The sequence below is a fragment of the Apteryx rowi genome, unplaced genomic scaffold (assembly GCF_003343035.1).
Source record: "Apteryx rowi isolate R43461 unplaced genomic scaffold, aptRow1 scaffold_38, whole genome shotgun sequence".
Lineage (NCBI taxonomy): Eukaryota > Metazoa > Chordata > Aves > Apterygiformes > Apterygidae > Apteryx > Apteryx rowi.
The window spans coordinates 3,471,952-3,492,213 of NW_020450307.1; the positions used below are offsets into that span (position 1 = coordinate 3,471,952).

The 20,262-nt window shown below is 37.7% G+C and overlaps 1 protein-coding gene across 4 annotated transcripts in view; it reads left to right on the forward strand.

The window, feature by feature from the left end:
- Positions 1 to 19,241, forward strand: part of CUNH1orf159 (chromosome unknown C1orf159 homolog) — a 19,739-nt gene extending 498 nt beyond the window's left edge. For 2 of the 4 annotated variants that reach the window (XM_026074140.1, XM_026074139.1), the window contains exons 2-10: positions 5,191 to 5,346; positions 5,494 to 5,584; positions 7,486 to 7,561; positions 9,546 to 9,650; positions 10,566 to 10,631; positions 11,989 to 12,123; positions 14,302 to 14,327; positions 14,673 to 14,703; positions 16,405 to 19,241. In XM_026074140.1, the coding sequence (XP_025929925.1) occupies positions 5,513 to 5,584; positions 7,486 to 7,561; positions 9,546 to 9,650; positions 10,566 to 10,631; positions 11,989 to 12,123; positions 14,302 to 14,327; positions 14,673 to 14,703; positions 16,405 to 16,502 (609 nt within the window). In that variant the 5' untranslated portion in view covers positions 5,191 to 5,346; positions 5,494 to 5,512 and the 3' untranslated portion in view covers positions 16,503 to 19,241. Of the gene's footprint in view, positions 1 to 5,190; positions 5,347 to 5,493; positions 5,585 to 7,485; positions 7,562 to 9,545; positions 9,651 to 10,565; positions 10,632 to 11,988; positions 12,124 to 14,301; positions 14,328 to 14,672; positions 14,704 to 15,331; positions 15,381 to 16,404 lie in introns of those variants that run through there. The other 2 variants (XM_026074141.1, XM_026074142.1) reach the window with 2 other exon arrangements.
- Positions 19,242 to 20,262: the final 1,021 nt, after the last annotated feature.

Here is a 20,262-nt window from a genome sequence, read left to right on the forward strand (position 1 = left end):
GGAGGGCGAGCCCCTGCCCGGCCGCGGGCGCGGCGGCAGAAGACAGCACTTCGCCATGCATTTAGCGGGGGGCGAGGCGCGGAAGCAGGGGGGTGGGGAGGGCGCGTCCCCTGGGGGACAGCGCGTCCGTCGCGGCGGAGGGGAGCGGGGCCGCGGCGGAGGGTGGCCGCGCGCGGTGAGCCTGGGAGGGTCGCTCCTCTTTCTGCCTCCTGCCCGAGCTTCCCCGAGGCTGTTTGGTTCCTCGGGCGTCTTAAGTGGCCTCTGCTGTATTTTAAGTGCAGTTTTTTTCAAGACACATTTGCAAATGAATCATCTCTTAAGGCCAAATAAAAGTTTTGATACCTTCCCCCGGCTCCTCCAATAAACTAACAGTTCATCGCAGTTTGGCGATCTGGAACTTTTGCGGGTTTGGGTTTTTCTTTTTTTGGGGGGGTTAAACTTCCAAGAAGTACGTACAACTTAACACAGACTTTCGTTGCCGTATTGCCGGGAGGGCAGACAAAACAGTCTGTGCCTGTGCTGAGTTTCCCAAACATCGTTCCCTGTAGTATATGGTACACTGTTGGCAACCAAGCTGTGCCAGTATTCATTTCTGCTCTCGGCTTCAAGACTGCAACGACAGCTGTAATACTAGCAGGTGTTACAGCCAAATTTTAGTTGACTGAACAGGAGTACGTGTTGGTGTTCACTAGTGTCTGCTCTAGGCACATTCCCAGTATGTAACTGCTTTTTAAGTAGTGCCTAGCTTAGAGCAGAGATCTTAATTGTCTGGAATGGAAGGTGTGTTTTTTTTAATTGTTGGTTGCTGGCCTGTTTTATAATCATTCCGTTGTGATGGCAGGGGGAGTAGTTCTTATCTTGGGTTTATGTTAAGAAAGCTGGAAAACAAGTTGTGCTTCAGCTTTAATTTATAAAGGATTGTTCTAAGCACAACCCACACCTATTCTTCTACTGTGCACATCGTTGTGAAACATTTGAGAATGAGAATGAGTCAATGAGAAATTAGTAGTAAACCACATATCATAAGCATTCAGTGTTATCTAAGGAAGATGCAATATTCTCCTGCGTGCCTCTGAGGGAGCTGGTAAGTGAGAGTTTAGGCCTTTACAAGTCTGTGGTTGGTGAAACTGCATTTGGTCTCTTCTGATATCACTGTTTGTCATGATTAATTCAAGGCCATGTCAGAACTAAGAAACCCCTTGGCAGAATGAGGGTGATACCATTTCAAACTCTGATCTAAGTGAATTGTAAAACTACCACAGCAACATTTCTTTTCAATGTCATCTTCTTTTTCTCTGTACCTGAAAAAAATACCTTGCTCATCCAGTGTTCCAGCAATGCTTCAAGCTGGAGAGATACTGACAATACAACATAGATAATAGATATACAACTATAGGTATGGAAAAGGTAGACATAAAGATGAAATAAAGCACTTTTGCTTTCAGGAGTGGGGAAGAAAACTCTCTAGTGCTTAGCGTTCATCATGAATTGTATGGGTGTTTTTTAAGGCAATGAGAAAAAATACCACATAGGAAAAGCTTGATGTATTTAACTTGTGTATTGTAGCACTGGCGAGTGATTCGAGATTTGTTTCAAATGTGGAACTCTGGTGTGAAATCCTTTTTAAATTAAAATGTCTGTGTTCTCAAAACTGTGCTGGCATCTACAGCATAAATACTTTCTAATTTGGGCTCTGGTTTGTGCATGACATTATTATTTTCTTAATCTGAAGAGAAAACACGGCCAAACATAAAACATATTCCATGGGCAGACGTAGGGCTTTTTAACTTGTAAATTGTTTTGATGTGCATCTTACCGTGATCAATTTACATACCTAATTTAAAAAATAAAACTTCAGCTACCTCATTCTGTGGCATGGCTCACATTAGCACGTACTGAATGTCTTGGAGGCTCTAGAGCTTTTCCTTTCTAAAATTAAAATTATGACAGAAAATAGTGTTCAGTTTGGCAATAAAAAGGTTATGATTGGCTTGTGGTTGGAAAGCTGTAAAATGAGTTGTGTTACTTCCGTGTTTTTGTAAGGGGAGGCCGGCCAATCAATAGTGCAAATCCCTGCTTGAACTTGCTGTCTTGTTTGGCAGTCTGCACTTGATTGGTCTTTTGACTTACAAGCCAAAAGCTCTTTTCAACCTCATTGAGCTGTGGCACAACCAAACTTTAGAAACACTGCATGTGTTTTCTTATTATTAGAAGTAAAGAATTTGATGTTTCGTTCTGTCTGATAATTTTCATGGACATTACCCTAAATGAAAAAACACATAAATAGTGTTACCTTCATGGTGTGAATTCCTGTCTTTCTGCCTCATTCAGACAGATAATATTTTATATATTGTTATGGGCCTCTGATATTTATTGTCTGAAAGAGAATCTAGTAGGATGTGATGAAGTGGTTCTGGGAGCTGGAGTAAATGTAAATCAAGTAAATGTAACATGCTTTTAGTATGTTTGGGAGTTTTAAGCAATTTGTTCATCTCTGCTTTCATTTTCCTGCACTTAAAACTGGTTCAAACAAAATGTATTTTTTTTAAAAAAAATGTTATCCATCTCTTTCACAGAAATAAAAAATATCAAGTCTCTGATGATTTGAGGACAGTTAGATCTTGTGTCCTATTTCTACTGGAATAGCTGCAGGGCGTTCTAGTTTGTTACAATCACTAGTGGCTGTGAACAAATATCTGTCCTCAAATGCAATGCTCTTGTTGATTAGTAACTTAATTTATTTCAGGAATCGAAAGGTAGCCAATGTCAAGCTTATGGTGTATGGCTATTTCCATTTCACAAAGAGGAGGATTGGGAACTTTGGCAGTGGCTAGTTTCACAAATGTTTTCTTGTTTAGCATGACTTGTACCTGAAAATAGGTATTTTTCTAGATGACAAAAATATACTTGTTTAAACAAGTTGCTTTTTCATCTGCCTTCTCACAGTATTTACAGTTATTATAATAATCAAGTATTGACAAAAATCTGTGCATAGTGTCCAAAATGATGAAGAAGTTATCCACAAATGGCTTTACCAACTGTGACTGTTTTCCTCAGAGGAAGCCTTTCTCAACCAAGAAGCAATATCTCATTTTTGAAGATGGGGTGTAGAAAACTGATAGATAATAAGGCAAACTGTGAATGTATTTGTTTAAAATACATCCATCCATATGCACATCCTTGAGATTGTTTTAATGTTAGGCTCTGCTGGACTGCCTTGAAAAACCCTAAAATTTACTTAACTCTAAAAGTTACTAAACCTTTACTGCAGTACAAAGGCATAAAGAGAAAAATCCTACTGTTTTTAAAAAGTTAAATGTGCAAATTAAAGCTGCATCCATGCAATTAATACAAGATTATTCATAGCATTTATAGAAGCACTCTATACTAGGATATACAAGCGGAAAGCTCTCTGTCAAACTAGGTAAGTGCAATGCCTGCATTTGCAATCACTTACTTGAATCATAAGTAGCTTCTGTTCTGCTCAAATTTGCTCAAGAAGAAAGTGGTGCCATCAAAGCTATAAGCTAGGAGTTCTTGGCTTCTGGGGTGCACTGTACAGTGCACTGTACTGTAGAAAAGTTATTTCCTTTCATCTGCTGAGATGTCATCACCTTTTTATTAGAACAGATGTTTGCATTTGAGGTATCTTGTCACCCCGCGCATTGCTGAAAAATAATATCTTAATGCTTTTTAATCATTAATTTGTGAACCTAGTTGTAGATTAGAAATGTATCTTTCCATCCTTCTGTAAAATTTCCCAAAGCTAAATTTTCCTTCCCATTTTTGGCTGCGCCATCTCTTTCCAGCAGTTCTGTAAGTGCCATAACCCATCTTCATTTTCAGGATGTGGTGGTGGTGTCATTCCTGAAGCTAACTAGCTCTTCGTGTCTGATTCTGGTGAATGCCTCTGTGTGTCAGGGCTCCTTGCTGCTTACATTCCCTGGTTCGTATAATCTACATTTCCAACAGCAAGGCTAATGAGGCTGTCTTGTTCTTTGTGGCTAGCATCATGTGCATAGTGCACTTGTACTGACTGCCAGCTTTTCACTTCAGCATAGGTGTCACTGTAGCCATGTATGTAAATGTGAACTGATGAAATCATGGATGATCAACTTGATGCCAACAGACTTGACATCCATTGTTATGTTTAAATCAAAAGATATTGTGAGAGTGTGAGCTTCTCGTGCTCTGCCCAAACCTTCCTTAACTGTAGAAATTACCTGTAGCAATAAGACTGGAGTTTGCTTTTCAGGATTTTCAGTCCTTGGTCTTAGAGCTTTTAGTGGATAGCAGAAGGCAATAATAAGTTTTCCTACCAAGCTGAACTAATTTTATTTTGAAGTTGATATAACAGGATATGTGTAAGTAATTTCAAAAATTGAATAGAAATTAATTGTAGAAACTGTTCAGTGATTGTTTTTCTTCAAACAAACAATTTACAGGGGTTGTGATACGTATTTTACAGTAGTTTAAAACTCATCACTAGATTTTTTTATTTAAAAAGAAACCAGAAACATTTCATTTTCTGAAAGAGTTACTGAAGGAGTTTTCCCATACAGCTTGCAGGCTTTCTTTCCAACACTTTCCTCTTATTAAGCCTCAGTTAAAGGGTGTTGTCTGTTCCCATGTTTTATTTATAATATGAAAGACTATGTTTTTCTAAAGCTGCCAGGCAGCACATAAAGTAGTTGGAGAGAGAAAGTGGATGTGGCTTTCAACAACATATTGACAAGGGAATGGGTAGATATTGTAGTATTGACATAGGAAGTGTCTGGACAATGCAGATCAAGAATGACGTATCACTTTTATCCAAACAATTTAATATAAGAAGTGTGGGCTTTATTTGGTTTGTATGTGCAGTTATATGGGGAAAGTGTGTGTTTGGGGGGGGGGGGCTTGAGATATGTAACAGACTGTACAAAGTATTCTGCTCCAGATTGAGAAGAACTGTTTTCAGACAATTGAGAAATATTGCTTATTAACAGGCTGACTTCATTAATGCTTCATAACTGTGTTACGGGAAAAATTAATTGCAGTATTGTCTTTTCAAGGTGCTGTGTCCTCTCTGTCCTGATACAAATCCATCACAGTTCAGTGCTGCAGCCGGAGGAGTCTGTTACTGTGGGGAGGCTTATCAGCACTGGGGCCAGGCAGTAACTGTTCTATTGCAATCACATTGATTTTTAGGTCCTGGGTGTGGAATAGTCTCTGCATCGCCCTGTTTGGAACAGACTGATAAGGCTCCTTGTTTCTTAGCAACCACAGTCAGCCATAGCCGGAAACCTGCCCCTCTGCAGCTGGAGGGAAAATTCTGAATGTCTCAAATTTGTACCTTTAACCAAGGTAAGTCATTCCCCTTTGGCATATTTAATTAAAGGCCTTTGCATTCAAATAAAACGAATGTTTTGGCAGAAGTTTCTTAGCAAAGGGAAAGCCTAATTTCTCTGTCATTAATAAGACATTCTGATTTCTTTCCCTGTTCTTATTTAGACCTCTGTCATTCCTGGGCATGGAGGTGCCATATGTCCTTCTCTTAACTAAACTTGTAGCAGAAGTTGCCAGCAAATCTACTGAAAGTTCGGTAGGTACTTCTTGCTTTGTGATGCTAGGTACTCTGAAAACCAGAGGGTCAACATTTTTTCCCTTCATAATTGCAGTTTATAGAAGGCTTTCTAATTCAAGGCAAATTAATGTAGCCTGTATTTCCTATAAATATCAGCATTAAGTTTTCATTTTCTTCAAGTGGTATTTTCTTTTGAAGATTAGTTCAACAGTCCAGGCAAATTTTGCCCCATGTGTGAGGAAAGAGTGGGAGAAGATGCTCTAGAACTGCTGTATTGCTGCCGGTCATTAACTGGAGCATTTACAGAGGAAGAATTTGTTGTGAGGGCTGCTCGCCTGTTAAAGCATGGAATCCTTCCTAGTGCCTGTAGGCTAGCGGGGATGCAACTGGCAACACTTCACACTGGAGGGGGAATACCTTGATATGGGAAAACACACTTTTCAAGCTTCCTGGCAGTTAAACTACGAACAGTCCCAAACATGGATACCAAAAAGTTAACTTTACAAGTGACTGAAGAGCTCTGAAGCCAGTACTGCCTCATGTAACAGAAAAAGGTCAGAATATAAAACTCTGCTTCCAGGAGAGTTTGATCAACAAATCTTTTTAAGAAACTGGGCTTAAGTGTGTTGTCTGTTGATCTTTGGTTCTTTACTGTAATCTGCCTTTCTCCTCATGAAGCACTAACAGCATGAAGTCTGCCTAATAATTGCAGTTTTGACTGTCCCAGCCATTTTTCCTGATAGCTTTGCTTTTTGCCACCTCTGGATTTCATGGATTTTGCTGATTAGCAGATAGGACTGCCTGTTACATGTTAAGTATATTTTAATGTTATTTATTTGGTTGAATATAGGTCAGATCTTGTTACTTTTGAACAAGGATACTTCATCTCTTTTTAAGGCTGGCTTGACTTACTGTCTTCTTTAGGGGAAGGTACCTGCAAAACTTAAAAAGGCATAGGAGCTACATGGCTTATTTTTCTTGTACACATGCAGAAAGTGGGTATGCCCAGGCCTATAAGGGTTTTAATAATATCTGTCAAAAGAACCATAGAATTCCTAACAACCATCTATCTCTACACTTAAATCACAACTTGTATTAATTTATGAATCATTTTGGAACTGGCTTTTACCTAAACAAACAAAAAATTAAAATAAACTACCTGCTTTCACAATGTGTAAAGTTTTTTTTTTTTTGATGTAAATGTTGAAGGAAGAAGCTTTTGTAGTTCTGCTGGATTGCTCTGCTTTATGTAGATGTTATCATTGGTAGCAATATGGGTATTCATTGCCAACTGTTTTTTCCAGTCTTTTTGCTAATAATATATCCTTCCTTTGAGTCGTTCTTTTTCTAAATTTCCCAGATGGGTGTGAATCGTTTTGACTACTGCTTAGTACTGGCATCCTAAAGTTAAAAGAGTTTGTTTCTTTATACTTAAGTCCTACTGTAGTTTAAAAATGTTTATAATCTTCTAAAGATGTTTTGAGAAAGGAGATTTAAATACAAAAGTAAAACTTTTGAAGAGTTTTGAAGTGAAGAATGAATTCTGAGCAAAACTGTTAGGGCAGTTGTGTGGTGCCATGGGAAGGATAACTCCCCCTCTGAACTGTGCCTCTTTCTGAAGAATTTAGCAAATATTTTCTAAAGCAATTTTTCGAGGCTTGTTCTAAAGTCAGCATTAATGTATAGCTTCTTGTACATGTGTTATCAAACCTTGATTTGAGCAGCAGCTGACAAGTCAAAATGAGCTCGATGGTGTCCCTTCTTTTCTTGTAATGTTGCTTAACGTTAAAAAAAAAAAAAAGTTACTGCAAGTATTGGCTGTAGTTACACCTTATTCCTCTACATCCTCTGTAGATTTTACTGAATTATTTTAGTAAAGCCAAGAACTTTGGAAAATGTATTGTGATTTTTTTTCTTAGGTTTCAGAGACAGAATGTTGTGTGGATGTTTGGGATACAAACAGTTCCTGTCCAGTAACCAACCAGTGCAGTCCAGGTATAGTGTGTCATTTATGAAATTTCGGATTGTTTTTGATAGCTAGCACCAAAATACAGCATCCGATTATGTGGGGAGGGAAAATTATAATTAGTGCATGTGCATCTTGAGGTCTTTATTCCTCTGTATGCACACAGGTATTGCTGGTTATGACTCACAAAAGTTGTCCTTGCATGGGAAGCAGAATAGATTCTTATTATTAAGCTTGTTTTTTGTTTCTTTTTTTTTAACCTTTTTATTTAGTGTGCAGTTGGATTATGTAAGAGCTAGTGCATATAATGGGCATGAAAAGAAAAATGTAGTAAAGTATACCTAACGGAGCAGTAAGAATAGCTTCAGTGTTCTCTTGTTAGCACAGAATGCCTCATTCTTCCTTGTGCCATTTAAAGTAGAGGTTTTTTTCCCTAAATGGAATTTAAAACTTCTTTGGTCACTTTCCACCAATAGCATAAAAGGGTGATCTCCCTTTTTTTTTTTAAATGATTTTTTTTTTTTAATCATATAGAAAAAGCAAGGAAACTGCTTCAGACCCACATTAACAAGAGGATTAGCGTTTTAAAAATTGGGACCACGTTCTGGATTCAGTAATTTCCTTGTGAATTTCTTTCTTAAAAAGCATTTTAAGTGTAATTTCAGTGCCTTGTTAGCTTCTTTAACTGTTGCTTTATTACTGTATTCATTTCTACTTCTAAATGATCTTAGACATGGTATAAACAATTATCTCTAAGGTAGGAAATTGCATTTTGTTAAATCATACTGTAAAATGGTAATCTGCCAAAATCTTTGGTGTCAGATAAGTGCTTTGAAGCTTCCTTCCTATTACTGTAGAAAGTCTTTGACCTTACATTGGGCCTGTTTGTGTTTAGATTAAATGTCAGATATAATTCATGACTGTAGGCATCAAGTGTGCCGCTTTCCTCTCAGGAAAATGTAACAGCAGAGTTGTTTTCAAATCAGCACCTTACTAATTGTGTGCTTTATGGGATAATTGATACCAGTTTGGCCCAAGACTCTAAAGAACTGGATTTTAGCCAGCACAATAAGGGTGGGGTTTTTTTCCTTTAAAATTTAGGCTGTAATATGGTCTAGTGGGAATATCCTAATCTTCATGTCTTGYGTCTTATGACACAAGCCTGAAGTGAAACCGCCACAGCTTTATTGTATTAAATAAAGTTTTTATTGAAGACATGCCATAACTTTTTTTTTTTTAAATGGAGAGATAGCAATATATCCTTTTAAACATAAATTGAGAGACTTGGACATTGAAGATATTGCCTAAGATGAAATTTTAATCAGGTTCCAGCCTTCTCTGTTAGGGTAGCTGATACAAAACGCTTGCTGTCTGTCACAGACTAGTTTAAACGGTCTTGGGTTCTTTTTGAAGTGAAACAAATAGTACAATACTAGAGAATACTGAGGCATAGAAACAGGCTGCATTATGGTAGCATTCATACCGTTAGTTTGCCATCATTCACGTGATTCACTGTAGGGACCGCCGCATCTTCTTTCATCTAAGTGCACTCTTTTCTGGTTCTTAGCATCTTTGTCCCTGCCTACTTATGTTTTCAATACTATATGTAACAGTGGCATTAAATTCTATTTCAACAGTGTATGACCTCTGAAGATAAAAAGCAGAATGGTGCTTCTTTCTTAGTATTGTTGAGGGTTCTTACAGATTGTCAGAAACTTCCCATTTTTCTTTAAACTAAAATATGTGAAATGCCGAATGGAGCTGTGTCTTCTGGGAGTTGTTTGCTTGTAACTTTCTCCTTTTCTGTCTCCTAAAAGGTTGCATCTTTTCTGGAATAAACACTTGGAAATGAAACTTTAACTTGTGTAGTGTGATAGGAAGCAAGAAACTTTTGTGATTGGTAGACCAAACTGAGGGAATTTCTGTCACCTCTACTTCTTTCTGAAGACCAGGAAATAACGCCAGGGCTGCTTTTGCTGTTTTCAGATCACTGTACATCTTATTCTTATGCAGGTTGTTACAGGCGATGGAATGAGGATGGTAGTAGTAGCTGCATTAAATGCAAAAATGAAACCCTTCCTGTTGCACCTGTTTACAATCTGACTGATTGCAGAAATAGTAAGTCATTTACCATCCTTTTATTTTGATGGAAATCTTTTGGTATTGAGATCTCTTCTTGCATATGTAGTCCAGCAAAGAACATTCAAGGAAGAATTGAATGTTTCAGAATCTTTTCCCCATCATTACAAAATTTCAACCTTTTCTAGAGTCCTAATGTATCTTGGAAGTTTTGAATTAGACACTCAACAAAACCTATGGAAACTTTCAAGCTGAGCTGGCAGCAATTGTGCAGAGTGCTGTGAAACCATTCCAGAAACTAGGAAGAGAAAAGAATTCAAAGTCTTGTTATGTCTTAAAAGCACCTAATCTGCGAAACCAAATGCAACATGAAAAAAGTAGCATAATCGTGATGAATAGAAGTTCTCAAAATAAAAAAGCAAAGTCCTAAAAATCAAAATGATTAAACTTGCGGGGTAGGACCTGTATCAGACAGATATAATAAATGCTGAATTTCTTGAATGCTTTGATCTTTGCTTTTAGGAAAAGGCATTTGCCGTGGGCGTTTGCTAGGGACTTCTCCAGAGCACAAGTAATTCATCATGTACTTGAGTTCCCTGAAAAATCTATATGGAGGAGGCCAGATTCATTTTGTATGTGTGACTTTTATTTGACAGTTAAGATGCATTTGTTTGCTTATAAATATTTTAAGTGAAAGAGGTAAGAAACTTGATCTAAGTTTCTGAGAAATGTACCAGTTAATAGTTTTCTCTTTGGACAAATGATGATGATGTCTGTTCGCTTCCTTTTTTAAAATTCAAAAAGTGATATTAAGAATGCTGTTTTCTCATGGGAGAAACCAGCATTCTTTTACAATTTCGAATTACTTAATAAAAGGCTATCATATTTCTCAGATTTTCAATAAATACACAATTAGGTTAAGACTTTGCTTTAAAAATGTCTTTTTTATTACAGCTGGTATCAGAGGAATGAATTTCCAAATGAATATAAGCACTGTAACTCCCTTCGTACAGAACATAGGTGAGTAAATGGAAATGGAAATAGAATATATATCAGATGCAGGCTTCATCATTATCTACTGCATACCAACTCCTTCATGATGTGGCATTTGGGGAAATATTTTTTTCAAGTTTTACTCTAAAGGTAGCAGCCATTTTTACTTGTTCTGCCTTGCTCTCAACAAGAATCTTTTATAAGTCTTAGAGTTGAATTTTGAGGTAACTGCATTTCTTTTACTGAATTCATCCTGTTATACCAGTCTTGAAGTGGTTTCTTGTATCAATCAAGCTGGTTATTTCTGAAACCCCATGACTTGATTTTTGAACCTTATGCTGTAAGGGTTTTGGTTTTTAGGGAGCGAGACAACATTACACACCTGTTGCATGACTGAAAAATTTGGTTAGCCTTTCCATAGATAGATTTTTGTCACTGCTGACCAGTCACTTCTACTTAATCTCTTACAAATATTTGTTTGACACAGGTAAGAATAATACAAATTGAGAATATTTAGATAGCATCATTGCACACTTCAGCAGGAGGTAGAATGCAAAATGAGGTGACTTAGAGTAAGTGTTTAACATCAGTACTCTTAAAAAGGAAACCTATAGAGCCAAGTCAAACTTGGGTACTACTGATCCCTTTCAAACATTTGCCTTATCATCAACATATACTTGATCTGAAGTATATCTTGCTGTTCAGACTGTGGACTTCTCAAGAAGAGCTTGTCAGAAATATTTGTTGTTTCAGTTTGTCTGTAACAAGACTGTAAACATCTTCTGTTTCTTAAAATACTTGCTATTTGTGATCATAACCTTAAAACAAATAAATTAAACCAGCAGAACAAATATTCAGGGTTTGGGGCAGGGGAAGGGGGGTAGAGATGGGGGAGGGCACCTCTTGCTAATGTCCGCCTCCTTGGGAGGCTTTCTGTATCAGTCACTTGTGGAAAACATAATACTGGGTGAACTGTACCAGTGGTGTAATGTCTGTTGATGAGTCCTGTCTTTAGGAGACTTCACTAAAGCAACAAAATAGCAATTAATATTAATGATCAGTGCCTGCTGGCACTTGTTTTGAAAGTTATATAAAAAAGGAAAGGATGGGTTAAAAATGTTTGTTCATCTTCAGGAAAGTAAAGACTAAGACTTTGCTGACTTTGGGGGGAAGGGGGAAGTTGTCATATAATTAAATGAATATGGGAAGATCTTAGCAAGTGTTTTGGTGAGGCCTTTGTAAGGACTTGGTGTGTAAAAACAAATGTGGGTTTCTTTTTTTTCTTTCTCATATAAAGATCAGGAAGTTGGTCTGTATTTTCTGTTTAACCATTCTATTGGAAGAGATTTCTAGCTGACAATAGTATTTTCTCTGATTTTTACAGGGGGCCCGGAAGTGGCAGCCTCTCTTATTGTGGGAACATTTTTTATCAGTTTATTCCTGATTCTGTCTGTTGCTTCTTTCTTCTACCTCAAACGTGCCAATAAACTTCCTAACGTTTTCTACAGAAGAAACAAAGGTAAAATACCTCTAAGTAATTGCCTGTTTCATCTGTAAAGTTTTGGCCTTTGCTCAATTTCCTAGTTTAAAATCCTTTTAATTTCTTCAGGTCACTGTTCTAACTTTATATAGCTACTGTTATCTCTTCCATTCATCCAAAGCAATGCAAGCTAATGAAATATTTTCTCCTGCTGTGTGTTTATGGTGCCATGTTTTTATGACAATGCAGAGGATATCTGTTCTCAGTCTAAGTGTGCTTAGGTGCATATTACACAGTATCTCTGACTAACCCAACTAGTGTTTTTTGCAGCTTCTGAAGATTTCCTGTAGTACAATGCATGTCATTAGGCTTCACTGCATATTAGGTATTTGCTTAAAAACAAACAGAAAGCCCCAGTGCTTTTTACACACAACACATTTTAACAGAATTTAACAATACCTGTTTATTTCAATGCACAAAATGCCAGACATTTGTAAAGCCTCACAGAAAGCAGCTGTTGTTTATTCTTGGTTCAGAGAAAAGGAAAGTGTAGCACCAAAGGGCAGTGGATTTACCATGGATGAATCAGCAGCAGTAGCAAGGGAATGGTATTTGAGGTTCCTCATTATTACATTATTTAGTCATCTGTGTGTGTCCTCTATATGTAGGAACTGCTGGGCCTTGAAGAAGCCAACTGCCTGAATGTTTTCTACAGCACACCCACCTTAGCTTTTCTTTTTATAACGAAATTTATTCTTTATTTCTGCCATTTTTGTAACTGAGAAATGGATCCACATAACTAAAACGGAATGAGTTGACTTGTTCATGCCACAGTGATTCCAGAAAAGCTAGGGGAAAAACACCTGGGATGCACTTAGCTCAATACGTAAGACTCTATGTAGCCACCTGGCTTTTTCAGATGCTTCAGTTCCAGTGGAGTTGTTGCATGTGTCCTCCTTCTATTGGTCTTCAGCTCCTGGGAGGTGGTGAGCAAAATATGTGGAAGCTGATATCTCCATTTTGCCCAACATTTTGTACAAAAGTGAGGCTGATCTATGACTCCCTGTGTTGCCCCTCCTACATAGTTCCTTCGAAACCTTCCCATGACAACCTCTAGCATAGCATTTGCCATGTGAGAGCTCCTTCTGTTGAACAGAAAGCTGTTTATTGGTTAGGTCTACTAAACATACATCTGTTCTCTTTTTCATTGATGCACCTTGCAAGACCAAGTCCAAGCTAGACTGTCATGATAGAAATCAATTTTAAAAGAGAAGAAAGATTGGGGTAGGAGGAGCAATATGGCTCTTCTATTGTGTGGCCAGGAATGTCGCATCTGGTCATAGTAACCTAATGGCATATCATTTTTCCAGTGTCTGTGGTATTGCTTCATGTAAAAGTATACAACAGTAGATACCTAAAGTTTAAACGGCTCAGTGCCACAAGAACTCTTAATAATAACTGCCAAACTGAAACCTCTGAGTTGCTTTTGAATGTGTCTTCAAGTAAATTTAGTTGGTACAAAASTCTCCTTAGGTTTTTGGTGGGTCAAGAGCTGTCATGCTGTCACATCTTTAGACTGGCAGGACGCCAGACCTCTGCTGAGGCTTCAGTGATACCAGCCTGCCTTCCTCATTTTGTACTGCTAGTTCACTTTGGTCCAGCAGGCTAAAGTATTGAGATTCTTCTTTGCAGAAGAAGTGTTAGAAACGTTTCTTTGGCTTATTGTTGTGCCAGCTCTCATTCTGTCTGGATCATGATTATCATGTGGCCAATAAAGGCAGCTTGCAAATTGTAGAAGGGGTTGCATTTTTGACCACTTGATCACTTTCTATTTGTACTGCCTGTTTCTGGTAGCTGGTTCAAGGTGCTTTTTTCTCTAYTGAAGCATCTTCATATTAAAGGGACACTGCTGTGGCTATCTCCTTAGAAAGAAAAACCAGTCATTCTTGGAGACCTTTGCAACCCTTTATCTTTAATGCTGAAAAGAATTCTACAGACAATGTATCCTACTAATGGGAATTCTGAAATTCTGATCTGTTTTGGTGTTTTATTTCTCTCAGTCCTTAACCTTGGTAGGGATATAAGATTSTATTTGTGACAAAACCTTTTTTATCAATAGAACTATTCTGTTGCACATACATTTTTAGAAAACTAGCAGTTCTGGCCTTCTAAACTAATGATGGTTAGTCTCTTTCTCTCTCTCTCTCTCTCTTTTAGCATCTGTTCTCCAGCCTAGTGAAACAGTAAGTAAAATCTGTCCTTCTAATACAAATAAGAAAGCATAAACTGCCAAGTAAACAATAACTTAAACTTTTAACAATTCAGGATGGAGCTACCTAATCTCATGTATGAGAAACTGAAATCAAATCATGTCTTTGGGTTCTTTGTCCAAACTGAGGAAAACACAAAAGATGAATACTGACCATGTGGATTCTCTTGAGCTACTTTCTCCAAGAAAGACTATTTGCACACTAAAAATTACTGAAAACTGTAAAATGTTCCTGTATTTTTATTTATTTATTTTTTTAATGAGAGACTGTGAAGAGAAAAGGTACACTGTTTGACTTGATCATTCTTCTGTTATGCAGGCATCCATGATACCTCCCCCTGCTTCTTCAGGTGAGGAACTGTTCTCCAGGGCATATTGCTGCAAATATTTTCCCTGTTAGATTCTCCTGTTGGCATCTCATTATTGAAAGCAGGAAGCTAGCTCAAAGTGGGTATGCTAAGAATACACATCAAGTCAAAACAATTACCTGTGAAGCCTGGTATAGAACTATGTAATCTCTTGAGGGGACAGAAGTCCAATGAAATCTGTCCAGTTGATCTTCTTGATGGGATTTATTGCTTTAATTAATGTAGACATACAGTACTGACTAAGTACTTTGTGTTAAAATGCGCCGTTGACAGTTAGGATAGAGAAGTTTTACAAGTAGATGGAATATTTTTTTAAGTGCTGAAAAATAAGTTATTCAGTCGGGGAACTGTTTTCTGTATTGGAGTCTTCTTGATGATGCCAGGTTGGTTCATTTTCAGGCTCACTGATTTGAAGCATATCACGTTTCTTGAAACAAATGACATACAGAGTGTTTTGAATATACCATTTTGTTTGTATGTGGTGCATAGGCTGTTTGTAGGTTGACTTTTTTTGGCAAGGTGGATTTTAATAAGCATAAAAAACTTAGGCAGAAATTTATTTCTTGGAGAAAAATTAATCTAATCAGCTTGGCTTAATTTTCCTCCCTAGACCTTCATAGTTTCTACATATGAATGTTACTGAGAAGTACAAACTTCAGTCCAGTGTTCTAGACTATGTCTTGGTAATGCAAAAGCAAAAGCTTTCTTTTTGGTGTGCCTCTAAATTTGTGCTACTTTTAGGAAGTAGTGTGTGCTGTTCTTATGTTGTTAATGTGCAAATGAGAGCTTAATAAACCTAAAGTATCTAAACATGACTCTTCTAAAATATATTTAAAAGGGCAATAGAAAACATCTAGTCAGATCAAGGGCATTTTTTCAAGTGTCTCTGACCAGGCAACAAAGCTTGAAAAAGAAATGGGTGGTACAAGATATATTTCACAAATTAAAGAAAATTGTTTCATTTTATATTTATGCATGAAATTAATTTAGACTGGCTAGGAAAGTGCATTTATTTGTTCAGGGTAGTACTGTAAAATATCTTGTCTGTAAGCTTGATCTGTCTGCTTTGAAGACAATGACAGAACTTATGTTGACTTCAAAGTGAGATCAAATCTGTTAAGAAGTGGGGAAATAATGGCCTTTTAAACTCAGCAAAATATCTGGCCTCTTCTAATGTGTGCATAGGCCTTTTTAATCAAGGTGGTAGAAATAAAATGTAATTTTTATTAGTAAAGTCTTCAACTTTTAAACATTAATTTACATTTGTTCTGAATTTGGTCTGGGCCTGGCTGTTAAACTGATAGGCAGTACTGCTTGTGAAAAGCCTTAGTTTCCTTACCTTAACCTATGAAGCTATAAAAAAAAAAAAAAAAACCACCAACAGTTGTTTGGGGGGTTCTTGGTAGAGCTGAAAATGAAAAGCTATATGTACTGTAAATACTTAAAAATAATGGAAATGCCAGTATGTAGTGAACACCTTATTTAATAGGCCATTAGACACTTACTTAAAAAGTGTATTTGTAGACTTTTTGCTAATTCTCAGCTGCATGTAGGGGTTTTTTTATGGTCCAGAATGACTCTGGCCACTCAGGGATTGTTGCTTGGCATGTTGTATTATAAATTAATGATAAAGGCATGCTTATACAGCAGATGCTAATGATGTCTCTGTGCCAACCATTTCAGTTCGGAAGCCACGATACGTCAGACGAGAACGGTCGCTAGTGACATCTGCATCTTCTGCTATGATCTCTTCTGCAGAAACGAGGGTCAGCAATGTTTAGCCTTCATTCTTAACTGAAGACTTTGTAAGTGTACACAGTGTCGAAGAAGCTTTTTCTAAATCCACTGAAGTGCCAGGAAAACATCGCAAGCAGCTGACCTAAATGCAACCAAATTACTGCGTCAAGGGGTTTGTGCCAAATATTAACAGAGAAATGAACTAATGTAAAGATGCTGACGACAGGCTACATCCAGTTCTGTGAACTGCTTTGGTGGGCTTGAAATGCACTATTCCAGCTCTGTGGTTTCATTTGTCTCCTACAGATGCTGTGTTTGAAATCTGTAAAGTATCTGCCTTTCTTTGGTACGCTTTCAGTTTTGTCAAGTTTTTCTTCCTATATTGTGATATGTTCTCTGTCTCCAGAGCTGAATGTCTTGGTGCTGCAGACCAACACAAAATATTGGGATTACTCAAGGGTGTGGGCTTGTTTGAATGGCCCGCTTGTAAATGTTAACACTAAGTGCCACTGCTTTAGTGTTGTAGGAGAACATAACAATACTTAAAATGCAGTATTCTTTTGACGCAAAAACTGATGCCTCTTGGAGCATCTTCTTCAGCCTTTGACGTTGGGTGACCTTGGTTTTTAACTCTCCAGATACTGTTGTTCTCATTGCTGTTGAAGGCTGTGGTCAGTATGGGTCTGATCCAAAGTGTGTGAATTTGCTGGGAAGCTTTTCCAATGGTTTCAGCTTGGTCCTTGGATTAAAAAGCCATTTGCTATGGCTTTGTAATTGATAGGCTGCTATGCCTGCCATGCAGAGACGGTCTCCACTAGCTTATTTCCCTCAATACAGCAGCTGAAGGGAAACCAAACTTCCTGGAGGGTAGCTGTGCATCCTTTAGACATGTCAATGAGTACTGAGATGAATTGGAGAGATCAGGTGAATTCCTGCCAATGCAGTAAGGGTTTTCTTTAGTCAAGCTCTTCATTAACATGCCTGACATCTGCAGACCAGCACCTTGTGGCAGAGCTTTACAAGTATTGCCTCGTTGACAGTGCCAGTGTAAATAGCTCCTAGTCTAAGATGGTTGAYCTTGCTCATCTGATGCCAACTGTGCAGTGCACTTGATCAGGAAATTGATATAGCTGTAATTAATTTATTTTGCCTAGGTTATCTTTGAACCAAATTGTTTCCTGGTGTGGTTGACTGTGTTGCCACATGAACACTTACATCATCACAGTGGGCACAGTGGTATGGGCATGAGAGTGGGTGACTGGGAAATGAGTGAAAAACTTGAGGTTGCTAAATCGGTTGAAGTGTCACTGTCACCATGCATGAAATTATTCCTAAGCAGCTKGTGCACTCCCTCCTGCCTGTGTTGCTATTGCCTGTTTTGGTTTAGCCCTTACATTATGGATCTATACTCCTAAAATAAATGACTTTGTGGCTATTCATCACCAGCCACTGACATGAACATAATGATCACAAATTAGTGAGCAGTTGATTCGCTCTGTCAGAAAATGTGAACGTAACTGTCTTGAGCTGATGTGATGCCCATATGGAGAGTGCAAAGATCCAAGATTCTCTTCCCCCTGTGGTTAGAGGCTTGTTAAAAGCAATAGGATCAGAATTGGTATGGGAGGGGATATGTTTATCTTATTGAATAGACCTGTTTTTATGCAAGCTTCGGTGCAGTTATAATTACTTACATCTCTCTCCTAACAAGGAATGAGATCTCTTGTAGCATCCAAACAAGCAAGGGCGAAGACTAGGGATAAAGGACAAACCATGAAGAAGCAAGGTCTGCTGACTCAGAAAAACGCCTGAATTGCTATATGGAAAATACTTAAAATTGCCTTTCTATGGCAATGGTAAAAGAAATTTTTGTTCTAGTGGACAAAACTAAGCACAGCAGACAACTCCATTTGAGATGTTTCACATTTTAATATGAAATATGCTTATAATTCATATGTTCCCTGTTCAGGAGGTGGCAGTTTTGTCTCAGTTATTTTGATGTCTTTTTATCTCTGTACTGCTGAGATTTTCCACAGGTAGAAATTTGTTTGAAGGCAATAGCTTTTTCCTGAACTTAGTTGCTGAATATTTTCCTAACCTTTAAGGAAAAGGAGTAACTATGCAAATAATATAATGCCAAGAAACTGCACCTTTTAAAGCCGTGAGTTTCTGTTTGTGAATCTGTCAGTGATAGTGATACATCTTTGAATTATGTAGTTGCTAACCTGTTCTTTCTATCCATAAATTGTTGAAGGAGCATTCATGCCATTGTTGTACTGGGACTTAAAAATATCCCACACCCCTGCTACATGTATGTATCTGTCCGAACCCTATCTGATCCTCAAGTGTGTATTGTAACTTAGTTCAATGTCAGGTGTCTAATGCTCTAACTTTTTCTGTGCAGTCAAGTTTTTTCTGAAGGCTAACATCTCTCTTCCCCCTCCCCTACTCTTTCCCCCCAGCAAACTCTTTTAAATGCAGCAGATATTTGTACTTTTTTTTTTTTTCCATTTCAGGAACTGTTCAGCTTTCATTATTGCTGTCTGACACAGTGGACTTCTGGTCTGAACAGTTTCTGGTTCATTTGCACTGTYGATTTAAATACATAATGTGGTGTTTTGGTTCTCACCCCCCTCCAAAATAATAGTAACGTTAAAAAAAAAGGCTTTAATGAGCCCTCAGCTTTGAGCTAAATAACATAATTCCAAAACAAGGGATTGAAATGTAATGTGTTTGTGTATTTTTTAAATTATGCCAAAATAAACATCTTTGAGCTTTTTTAACCACTGTGGAGGTCATGCATGTGTTTCCTTTTCAAGCACAGAATGAAGGGAGCGATATTAGCACCCAAACCAAATCACTGTTTCAGCACGTATGGTACATTACCTCCAACAGAACTAAGTTTCAAAAAGAAAGGAGTCTGCTGAGCGCCCAGTTCTACAGTAAGATAGCCAGGCTGTAAAGCTTCCAGAACTTCTTGTCATCTGCAGATCATCTCTTTAAACCTTGAAGCAATATGTTGGTAAACAAGTATTTGTAATGGTAAATAAGGATGGTGGCAAAAGCCATACATAATGGCCTTACCTGTAGTGATGTCAAGGTGACGCTTTAGCAGAGAATGTAGCCTTGGAAGACGACTGAATTTTTACATCAGTATATGTTTAATTAAATCTCATTCAAAGAAGATAGCAGGAGTAGTAAGTCTAAAAGAGGAGACAACTAAATGATACCAAATATACCAGAAATTGAGATGATCATAAAAATAATTGCTTATCAGTTTAAGGGTGGATTATGGTCTTGGGTTTGGGTATTTTGATATCTTCTCCCCTCTGCACTCTGATTCCTTTAAAAAGGTGTGTTATTCTCTTTTCCTCTCCCTTCCCTCCCAGGGAAGTTGGTACACTTGCTGGGKTTTTTTTATTATTATTATGGTTATTAACAAAAATGTATCTAGTGTTCTTAACTTGAGTTGCAAAACAATCTGTAGTAATGAGAGCCGAGTCAAAGGAAATTGAGATACGGAGCCATATAATCTGAACTGTGGGTAGTTAGATTTGGAAGTACTCTTTTCCCTCACAGAACTAGCTGAAGTAACCTGATGTATGAGAAATATGCTGCATTTAGTGAAGTATGCTGATGAGGAAGGATAAGCCAAATGCTTTAATGCTTGCTGTGCGTACACTGTGAAAAGTCTAATAAACTTTGTTGTCAAAGCCAAGGTGACAGTGTAACATGTAAAGAGAAATTGACCTGGAAAATTATCCCACTGAGAGAGGAAGACTTAAAAGTGATTTATCAGTTAAA